Source organism: Salmo salar, chromosome 21 (genome assembly GCF_965601325.2).
Source record: "Salmo salar chromosome 21, fSalSal1, whole genome shotgun sequence".
Classification (NCBI taxonomy): Eukaryota; Metazoa; Chordata; class Actinopteri; order Salmoniformes; family Salmonidae; genus Salmo; species Salmo salar.
Genome location: NC_138311.1, coordinates 54,689,466 through 54,701,288, shown reverse-complemented (window position 1 = coordinate 54,701,288; position 11,823 = coordinate 54,689,466). Strand labels below are relative to the sequence as shown.

The following is an 11,823-nucleotide window of genomic DNA, read 5'->3' as shown; positions in this document are numbered from 1 at the left end:
TACGATTTGTTGGAAAATGGATTAGGATGCTACTGCCCAGTAGAATGCAGGATCAATACATATAAATAAACATTCATACATCCACTCTCTCATACTCAGCCCCCTCTAGACAGAGATGGCTGGCACCCCATGAAGGCTTGATAACAGATTGTTTTGGGGGGAATCTGTCTTTATAGAAGGTCCTGTAAATGAGATCGTTGTAGTTTGTTTGGGGACGACGACGACGATACTGCTGTAACTGGAAACATTTGGGAATGTATGATAGAGGTTACATCATTGTTATCTGAAATGGTATTACACAACGGACAATCTGGGATTCAAACTACTTTTTTTTTGTGGTCAACGTGGGCTGCAGCTGGATGAATGTAACCACTCTTATATAGACAGGTGTGTCCTCTTCCATCCCCACCACTCTTCCCTACACCACCCCTCTTCCCTACACCACCCCTCTCCCATCACCACCCCTCTTCCATCCCCCACCCCTCTTCCCTACACCACCCCTCTCCCCTTACCACCGCTCTTTCCTACACCATCCCTCTTCCCTACACCACCCCTCTCCCATCCCCACCCCTCTTCCCTACACCACACCCCTTCCCTACACCACCCCTCTTCCCATCACCACCCCTCTCCCATCCCCACCCCTCTTTCCTACACCACCCCTCTTTCATCCCCCACCCCTCTTCCCTACACCACCCCTCTTTCCTACACCACCCCTCTTTCCTACACCACCCCTCTCCCATCCCCACCCCTCTTCCCTACACCACCCCTCTTCCCTACACCACCCCTCTCCCATCACCACCCCTCTCCCTCTCCCTACACCACCCCTCTTCCCTACACCACCCCTCTTCCCTACACCACACCTCTTCCCTACACCACACCTCTTCCCTACACCACCCCTCTCCCATCACCACCCCTCTCCCATCACCACCTCTCTCCCATCACCACCCCTCTCCCTCTCCCATCCCCACCACTCTTCCCTACACCACCCCTCTCCCATCACCACCCCTCTCCCTCTCTCCCGCTCCCGCTCCCATCCCCACCCCTCTTCCCTACACCACACCTCTTCCCTACACCACCCCTCTTCCCTACACCACCCCTCTCCCCTACACCACCCCTCTCCCACCCCCCAGGGTAACTTGTATATTGGGTGTTGAATCAGTCAATTAAACAGTGAGGAATATCTGACAGGTGGGATTTGTCAAACATCTCACAGACCACACCCTATGTAGTACCTTCCCTATGGGGAAATGAATGGGGAAATGAATGGAGAAATGAATGGGGAAATGAATGGAGAAATGAATGGGGAAATGAATGGAGAAATGAATGGGGAAATGAATGGGGAAATGAATGGAGAAATGAATGGGGAAATGAATGGGGAAATGAATGGGGAAATGAATGGGGAAATGAATGGGGAAATGAATGGAGAAATGAATGGGTTTTTGGGATAAACTCTGAAAATAAAGTTTGTGGTAAACACAGGCTTTAGACGATCTTATACGTTTTGTTTCTATGAGATAATATCAGTCTGTTAACATGACCGCTATGTGTTTGTTTTGATTACAAAAATGCTTCAAAATTCACAAAAAAAAGTAACATTAGCTGATTATCTCATAGAAACACAATGTATCAGATCTCCTAAACCTGTGTTTACCACAAACTTTATTTTCAGCGTTTATCCCCCCCAAAAAAACGTCCAAAATCCTAAACCCCATAGGCTTTGACCAACAAGCCATAGAGGAGTTAGTGCCTATAAAAATATGCCATTGCTACTGCTCTCTATACCCATAATTCTTTATAGAGAGTCAGCACTCATTAGCCTTTGTCTGTTATAAGAAGGAGGGACTTCCCTGTTCTCTACCGCCAACCAGACTCTGCTGTAGCTTCCTGCTGGGGCTGTGTGCTTCCTGCTGGGGCTGTCTGCTTCCCCGGGTCTATAAAACCCCACCTCTTCCTTTCTGCTGCAGTTCTGCCTTCTCGTCTGAATCCTCAACGTCAGCCTGTGAAGGAAAAGAAAAACCAGACAAAATGGTGAGTGCTGACGTAGATGATAAAATCAATTTTTTCTTTTTTCGTTCTTTCATATGTTATTTATATTCAATGGTGGGTTTAGATAAGGCTGATGATTGTAAAGGAGGGATAGCATGTAGATGATGGTGAATATTATGTTACATAAATACCATGTGATTCTCTGCATTTTCCCTTTTTCTTTTAGATGTTATATATATATATATATAAATTGTTATATATGTTATATATGTTATATATATATATATATATAAATAAACCAGTATAAATATATATAAACATATATTTATACTGGTTTATTTCGGTAAACAAATATTCTTGTGACAGAATCATCTATAGCCATACATCAAATGTGGGTCAGATTTCATTGTTCTAATGTCTATGTGCTTAGTCATTGTTCTACTTGGTGATAATCTATCTATCCACTGTCTAGATAGAAAAACCTCTTTGCTTCAGGGAAAAAAAACTGAATTGCAGATCATTTGGATTTTCTGTGATTTTTTTTTATTTTTATATTTCTGCCATTCTGAGAGGAGGAGGGAATTATTGAGCACAAAGGAGAACAGGGAGGAGCAATCTGTGATGCTAGCCATTTTCTCTGCAGATTTTAGGGTATGTGTGAGATATATCTCACGCTGTTACACTGCAATGAGTGTGCAGCTGGACCGGGGATGGGGGGAGGGAGGAGAGAGAAAAAGAGGGAGGGAAAAAAGAGGAGAGAGGAGGATGGGTGAGGAGAGAGGAGAGAAGAGGAGGGGGAGGAGAGAGGAGGAGAGAGGAGGAGGGGTGAGGAGAGAGGAGAGAAGAGGAGGGGGAGGAGAGAGGAGGGGTGAGGAGAGAGGAGAGAAGAGGAGGGGGAGGAGAGAGGAGGAGAGAGGAGGAGGGGTGAGGAGAGAGGAGAGAAGAGGAGGGGGAGGAGAGAGGAGGGGTGAGGAGAGAGGAGGAGAGAGGAGGAGGGGTGAGGAGAGAGGAGGGGTGAGGAGAGAGGAGGAGGGGTGAGGAGAGAGGGGTGGAGGGGGGAGAAGGTGTGGCCCACAGGAACAAGACCTTTTACCTCTCTGGTCCTCTGCTGGGGCTAGGGGGCAGTATTGAGACATTTTGAAAAAAATATGTGCCCATTTTTAACTGCCTCCTACACCAACTCAGAAGCTAGGATATGCATATTATTAACACATTCGGATAGAAAACACTCTGAATTTTCTAAAACAGTTTGAATGGTGTCTGTAAGTATAACAAAACTCATATTGCAGGCAAAAACCTGTGAAAAATAGATCAAAAAAAAATGTACTATTTAGTGTCATTGTTATTAGATACCACAGTGAGAAAGGATTCATTTCGCAACACCTACGGCTTCCACTAGATGTCAACGATCTTTATAAAGTTGTTTGAAGCGTCTATGTTAAACAGAGAGCAAATTATAATCCGAGGAAGTTGACATGTCATCTCTTCATTTTTTTGCGCCTGCGCATTAATCTGAGAAACGTGAGTTTGTCATCATTGTTTATCTAGACATAGGATAGGTTGTGTGAAAATATTACTGATGTTTAACGTTAAAAATGGACCAAAAGATTAATGCTAAACAACATTTGACATGTTTGAACGAACATAAATAGATTATTTACTAGGTTTTTTTAGCTTTTCTGCGTGATTTTACACTCCCCCCACCACGTTTTGTGGGAGCATAATGAACGCTAAGTACCTGGTGTTATTTGGACATAAATTATGAACTTTGTCAAAAGAAACCACATTTGTTCCGGACCTGGGATGCCTTCCGGACCTGGGATGCCTGCCTTCTGATGGAGATAATCAAAGGTAAGGGGATATTTACAATGTTATTATCGATTTTAGATGATGCTACCTGTATAGCATAGCTTAGTGTTCTTAGCATAACACCCCGTTTATTGTAAAATGTGATTTCCCAGTAAAGTTATTTTGAGATCTGGCCATTCGGTAGCAATTACGAGATGATAATATATTATTCTTTGAATGACAATATTATAATTTACCAATGTTTTCGAATAGTAATTTTGTTATGTTCACCGGAAGCATTTCAGAGAAGAAAAAAATCTGAATTTCACGCTACTGTAAAATGCTGTTTTTGGATATAAATATGAACTTGATGGAACAAAAAATGCATGTATTGTATAACATAATGTCCTAGGAGTGTCATCTGATGGAGATTGACAAAGGTTAGTACATAATTCTAGCTGGTTTCTGCTTTTGGTGACGCCTGACCTTGAATTGAAAATGGATGTTTGTACTTTTGTGGCTATGTACTGTCCTAACATAATCTAACATAATCTAACTTTATGCTTTTGCCGTAAAGCCTCTTTGAAAATCGAACAATGTGGTTAGATTAAGGAGATGTTTATCTTTTAAATTGTGTAAAATAGTTGATTGTTTGAGAAATTGAAATTATTAGATTTTTGATGTTTTGAATTTCCAGCCTTGTTAGCAATCCCGACTCGGGGTTCATTGCTAACCTGTAGCCCCAACAGGTTTTAAAGATACAGGGTCATAAATAACGATCTGTCGTCAAATGGCAGATAAAGAATTTGCAAAATGACATAAATGACGTACAGTAGTAGTGTCATAAACTCAAGATGGTGGCCACTCTATTCAGCCGAATCCAACCAGGATAGCCTAGCATAGCCAATGACTTTGCTTAAATGTCATTTTGCTAAAACGGTTGATAGTATCCCTCCTCTATTTAAAAAAAATCTGATTTTACTTTCACTTAATCACAGTGATCTTACAGGAATAGATTGATGATTGATTCTGCATAACACTACAATACATTACAATACATTACAATACATTACAATACATTACAATGCATTACAATACATTACAATGCATTACAATACATTACAATGCATTACAATACATTACAATACATTACAATACATTACAATGCATTACAATACATTAGAATGCATTACAATACATTACAATACACTACAATACATTACAATACATTACAATGCATTACAATACATTACAATACAATACATTACAATGCATTACAATACATTACAATACATTACAATGCATTACAATACATTACAATGCATTACAATACATTACAATGCATTACAATGCATTACAATGCATTACAATACATTACAATACACTACAATACATTACAATACATTACAATGCATTACAATACATTACAATACATTACAATACATTACAATTCATTTCAATGCAATTTAAACTGTCTGAAATGGCTTTTAACCTCTATGTTCATCCCTCCACTCCATTGTATATCAACTTCACTGTGTCATTTAATGTGTAAAGACATTATTTGATTGACATTTCCCTGTAGTTGATCTCTTATTTTAATGTATCGTGTGTTTTTGTTCTACCTTGTCATTGTTACTGATGACTGCATTGTTGGAGTTAGAGCTAGCGAGAAAGGCATTTCACTGAAATTGTGTGTGTGACATTAAACCTTGAGCCCTCTCTTTTTCAGCGTGAGTGTATTTCTATGCATGTCGGCCAAGCCGGAGTCCAGATGGGCAACGCCTGTTGGGAGCTGTACTGCCTGGAGCATGGGATCCAGCCGGACGGACAGATGCCCAGTGACAAGACCTGTGGAGGTGGAGACGACTCTTTCAACACCTTCTTCAGTGAGACCGGAGCCGGAAAGCATGTCCCCCGTGCCATCTTCGTAGATCTGGAGCCCACTGTCATCGGTAAGATGAGACTCTTCTGAAATCCTGGAGGAAATCTGTTGGATTATGGTTCACAAGCTTTGAATGATTTGATATTCTGTCCCAAGATATTCCTCATATTAGGATATTCTAAATCTACCTTTGTCTTTCAGATGAGGTGAGGACAGGTATCTATCGCCAGCTGTTCCACCCTGAGCAGCTGATCACTGGTAAGGAAGATGCTGCCAACAACTACGCCCGCGGTCACTACACCATCGGCAAGGAGATCATTGACATCGTGCTGGACAGGACACGCAAACTGGTGAGTCATCATTCTGAAACAGGCCTCTAACTAGGGTTCTACACGGAACCTTTTTCATTCTAGAAGGTTGTTCAGAAACCTTCTCTATGGAAGAAAGCGTTTTAAAAAGGTTATTTCGGTGGGCCAATAAGTTGTACCTGGAACTATAAAGGGTTATCTTACAGGGACAAGCCGAAGAACCCTTTATGGTTCTAGGTAGAACATGCAAACAGGTTCTCCATTCTATTCTTACTACTATAACATAAGATAACATCTAACAATGTTATTGTACCATTTCTCCATCAGGCTGACCAGTGTACTGGGCTTCAGGGATTCCTCATCTTCCACAGCTTTGGAGGAGGCACTGGCTCTGGTTTCACCTCCCTGCTGATGGAACGTCTGTCTGTCGACTACGGAAAGAAGTCTAAGCTTGAGTTTGCCGTTTACCCAGCTCCCCAGGTGTCCACAGCTGTGGTGGAGCCCTACAACTCCATCCTGACCACTCACACCACCCTGGAACACTCTGACTGTGCCTTCATGGTGGACAATGAGGCTATCTATGACATCTGCCGTAGGAACCTTGACATTGAGCGTCCCTCATACACCAACCTCAACAGGCTCATTGGTCAGATCGTCTCCTCCATCACTGCCTCCCTGCGTTTCGATGGAGCCCTGAATGTTGATCTGACAGAGTTCCAGACCAACTTGGTGCCCTACCCCCGTATCCACTTCCCTCTGGCCACCTATGCCCCAGTCATCTCCGCTGAGAAGGCCTATCACGAGCAGCTGTCAGTCGCTGACATCACCAACGCCTGCTTTGAGCCGGCCAATCAGATGGTGAAATGTGACCCTCGTCACGGCAAATACATGGCCTGCTGTCTCCTGTACCGTGGCGACGTTGTTCCCAAAGATGTCAACTCTGCCATCGCTGCCATCAAAACCAAGAGGAGTATCCAGTTTGTGGACTGGTGTCCCACTGGCTTCAAGGTGGGTATCAACTACCAGCCCCCTACGGTGGTTCCTGGAGGAGACCTGGCCAAGGTCCAGAGGGCTGTGTGCATGCTGAGTAACACCACAGCCATCGCTGAGGCCTGGGCTCGTCTGGACCACAAGTTTGACCTGATGTATGCCAAGAGAGCCTTCGTGCACTGGTATGTTGGTGAGGGCATGGAGGAGGGAGAGTTCTCTGAGGCCAGAGAAGACATGGCAGCCCTGGAGAAGGATTATGAAGAGGTGGGCACTGACAGCGTGGGAGAAGAGGATGAGGAGGGAGAGGAATATTAAAAGTCTAAACATGCTTTGCCAGCCTACATTCCAACACTGACTGTTGGAGTCCTACGCTTAACATGACGGCAACACATTCCCCACTGCAGTGTCAACAGTCTCTGTTACATCTAGTCATGTTGTGTCTGTATTCTCAATAAACACGCCACGTCTCTTGTCTAGACAAACAAATTGAATGTGAAACGAGTTTTTTGGGGGGGGAAATCTGCCAGTGAAATATCAGGGCGGCAAATTCAAAAACAACAATGTCATAATTCAACTTCCTCAAACATACAACTTTTTTACACCATTTTAAAGATACACTTCTCCTTGACGTAACCACAATGTCCGATTTCAAATAGGCTTTACAGCGAAACCAAAACATTAGATTATGTTAGGAGAGTACATAGACAAAAATAATCACACAGCTGTTTTCCAAGCAAGGACATGTGTCAATAAAACCCAAAACAGCTAAATGAAGCACTAACCTTTGACGATCTTCATCAGATGACACATGCATGTATGTTTTGTTTGATAAAGTTCATATTTATATCCAAAAACAGCATTTTACATTGGCGCGTGATGTTCAGAAAATGTATTCCCACCAAAACCCTCGGTGAATGTGCACATCAATTTACAAATATACTCATCATAAACGTTGACAAAATATATAACAATTATTTAAAGAATTATAGATAAGACTACTGGATGCAACCGCTTTGTCAGATTTTAAAATAGCTTTACGGAGAAAGCACATTTTTCAATATTCTGAGTACATAGCTCAGCCATCACAGAGAGCTATACAGACACCCGCCAAGTTCGGGGCAACCTAAACTCAGAATTAGTATTAGAAATATTCTCTTACCTTTGCTGATCTTCGTCAGAATGCACTCCCAGGACTGCTACTTCCACAAGAAATGTTGTTTTTGTTCGAAATAATACATATTTATGTCCAAATACCTCCGTTTTGTTTGTGCATTCAGAGCACTATCCAAAGGCATAACGCGCGAGTGCGGTACCAGAGACAAAGTCAAAATGTTTCATTACCGTACTTAGAAGCATGTCAAACGCTGTTTAAAATCAATCTTTATGGTATTTTTAATGTAAAATTGCAATAATATTCCAACCGGACAATAGCGTATACATTCAAGGAGAAAAAGAAGGAACGGCGCACTCGCGTGACCGCGCATATCCAATCCCTTTGTCCACAGGCAGTCCACTCAGTAACTGAGCTCCTATTGTCTGCCCAGTAACAGGAGAAGGCTGAAACAACTTTCTGAAGGCATTTGACAGCCAATGGAAGCCTTAGGAAGTGCAATGTAACCCCACAGATACTGTAGTTTCGAAAGGGACTAGAAAGAACTACAATTCTCAGATCCTCCACTTCCTGGTTGACTTTTTCTCAGGTTTTTGCCTGCCATATGAGTTCTGTTTTACTCACAGACACCATTCAAACAGTTTTAGAAACTTCAGAGTGTTTTCTATCCACATCTACTAATGATATGCATATTCTAGTTTCTGGGCCAGAATAGTAACCTGTTTAAATTGGGTAAGTTTTTCACCCGGCCGTGAAAATATTGCCCCCTAGCCCTGACAGGTTAATGAGGTCTCCGTGAGTAAGTTCTTCCAGGTGTGGCCAGTCAACGTAGGAGTGGCATCATGGAACTGACCCCACCTGTGCAAATATGATTGTAGCCTACTGAAATGGCACAGGTAGACATCACTGCATCATTTTTAGCCTAAGAGTGATATTTTGGGGACAGCTATTGATATTTGGTAGGCATTAAACTTGCATACATTTCTGCTGAGCTGGTACATTAATGCTGATGTTTTGGAAATTCTTACACAGGGGCACTCAAAGTCCCAGCAATTGTCCTATATACGGCTATGCACACACAAGTTATATTTGCGTAATTAATTAATCATTGCCGTTTTGTTTCATTAATGTGACCGACCAATACCTCACGAGGCTTCTTCTCTCTAAGCTGAGACCTTGAAACTGAGATATCTCGTTCTCAAAACAAGGGTCTTGGCGTACTGCCAAATTACAGCTACTGATTGTGAGGATTTGTTTAGTCGGTCGCTTGCATGAACACAGAATCTGGTTTATAGAAAAGCACAAACATAGAAATTGGTAAATAGAAAAGCACAAGTATAAAATGTCCATCACATTCCATCCTCATCACTTGTGTGATAATAATCATTACATTGGAAACATTTAGATTTTAGCTTCTATATCAAAATATTCTATACTCCGATTAAAGTAAGGGAAATCAACACAGAGGAGAAAAAAAACACACTTCCTAACTTCAAAGCTTTCATTCTGGGTTGTATAATCCAAATAGTATGGTAATATTACAATCATAATAAAGGTTATACTTCTATTAATGGGAGTGAGGATTGAGGTGAATAAATCGCTCAATGTTAACCATTGTTTCCATATCTCTTAACACAATCGGGTTTGGATTGAGCAATGCGTTTCACTGACTGTCCCTGGGACATCAACTTAGTCACAATATAAAACCTTGTTGTTTAATAACAATTCTTGTTAAAACGAAAAAAACGTTCAATCATTACTCATCGTCCGTATCTACAGGGGAAATGGGACCTCATCCATAGTTGGCAGCTCATTAGTTTCACCATCCTCTGGAGGAGCAGATAGCTGCTGAAATCTTATCAGCCAGAGAGGCACAGATCGCCTTACAGCATGTTAATAACATTTCACAGGGAAGAGAGAGAGAGAGAACACATGTTGTAACAGTTTCACACCGACCTTGATAAGAATGAGATTGGGGCAAGGTTAGCTCAAGCTACACTCTAGTGGCACATATTAGGGCCTCGCCTTTCCAAATTATAATTATAACTATTGATAAATGATCCAACCCAAAAGTAGAATGACAAGTCTTCAGTGTTTTACGTTGGTTCTATCACTTTAATTTAAGACCCTCAACTTAGCACACACTGATACTGGCAGAATGAACATTTACATTGAATTTATATTTCTAACATTTCGCTTTTCTCATCACGGCCTCCATTTGTGGCAATGACAGATTGGGTATCTCAATACATTCTTAGTCTTAAATTACTATACATTTAGCAGTGTGCAGACCTCCACAATCAACCTGATACTCCAAATAAATACTTTTTTTTGGACAAGCCTAAATCAATTAGGGGCACGGTTGACTATCCTCATCGTTCTGTTCATGTTCTTCTTCAGACTGTGTTTCAGTTTGGTACTTTTAATGGCACATGTTCAAAGTGGATGGTCCTTGATAATGTCTCTCACTGTCCTTTACGAGTCCATTATGTCTTTGTCCATTAATCCTACCAGTACACCAGCAGCATGAGAGAAGTTTGGACTGGATCTCTCCCCCATGCTCACTCCAACGTGGACTCATGTCACACTTCTGAGAGAAAAGGCAGTTGATAGTTTCTGGTTGATGTGTGCAGGTTGCTGACTCGGACTCAAGTCTCAGGGTAGAAGTGGTGAAGGACCATACCGGACGCCATTGTTGCCATTCAGCCGGTTAGAGGGGGTGTTGAGGTTCACACTGTTCTTGGTCAAATGATCCCTTCCATGCATCTACACACCATCTGTGGTCACCTTCGCCATAACCGAGAGAGAGAGAGAGAGAGAGAGAGAGAGAGAGAGAGAGAGGACAGACCAGACCAGACCAGAACAACAGTTTAGTTCAGCGCATATCTGCCGTTTTCCAAATAAGGTCTGGGCGTACTGCCAAATTACAGCTGCTGATAGTGAGGATTCGTTTTGTCAGTCACTTGCATGAACACAGAAATTAGTTTATAGAAAAGCACAAACATAGAAATTGGTAAATAGAAAAGCACAAGTATAACATTTCCATCACAATGATTACAATTTGAGATGTATCTCCCTTGGGTGGTAACCTCTCCAGCAGCGAACTTGGTTTGAGATACTCGTATTATTTTTCTATAGCCTCTATACTCTGATGTGAATGGGCTATTTTCTCCTAACATTTCCACCTAGCAAACGTCACATACACCAAGCGGTGACATGTTGCATCTCTAATATTATCATCTGTAACCAGTAGGTGGCAATATAACCTAATGTACAGTAGTGGAGACAGGATGTGGTACACAAAGGACTGGCACCATAGATATCTCTACTTGGAAATGACCTGTTTTAGCATGGACATTGCCATTAAAGGCTTCCACCATTTTAAAGTAGCCATCTGGGTGGAGATTCCTATGATATGGGAGCGATCTGCCAATGATCAGAGCCTTTTCTTCTTCAAATTGGGTTGTATGTTTTGTAAATGGCTTTAAACTGTATTTCTGCCATCTACTGGCCACAATAAATAAATGACAAAAGATGTGTTTCAGGACTCCAGCACTGCAGGTGGTGGTAAATCACCAATATTTGCTTGACAGTTTTTTTCAAACCAAAAAAATAAGAAAATGTACTACTTTAAAATGGTGATGGCCTCAATGGCGCTGCTCGTGCTGTCACAGACATCATAATGGGACAGGTACAAAGTTAAGACCTCTATCCATCTCTATGACTGACACCAGTCCTGTGTTATTGAGTTCAGACTT

The 11,823-nt window shown here is 41.9% G+C and overlaps 1 protein-coding gene across 2 annotated transcripts; it reads left to right on the top strand.

Moving 5' to 3' along the window:
* The first annotated feature begins 1,876 nt into the window (after positions 1–1,876).
* LOC123729594 (tubulin alpha chain) lies at positions 1,877–7,440 on the top strand. Of its 2 annotated transcripts, XM_082967241.1 has the most exons (5): positions 1,905–2,028; positions 3,765–3,837; positions 5,504–5,726; positions 5,858–6,006; positions 6,292–7,440. In XM_082967241.1, the coding sequence occupies exons 3-5, from the start codon at positions 5,519–5,521 to the stop codon at positions 7,267–7,269; spliced, it is 1,335 nt and encodes a 444-aa protein (XP_082823367.1). In that variant the 5' UTR covers positions 1,905–2,028; positions 3,765–3,837; positions 5,504–5,518; the 3' UTR covers positions 7,270–7,440. The 2 variants fall into 2 exon arrangements, with proteins under 2 accessions (XP_045560864.2, XP_082823367.1); XM_045704908.2 differs by lacking the exon at positions 3,765–3,837 and having other exon boundaries at positions 1,877–2,028.
* The last annotated feature ends 4,383 nt before the right edge of the window (positions 7,441–11,823 follow it).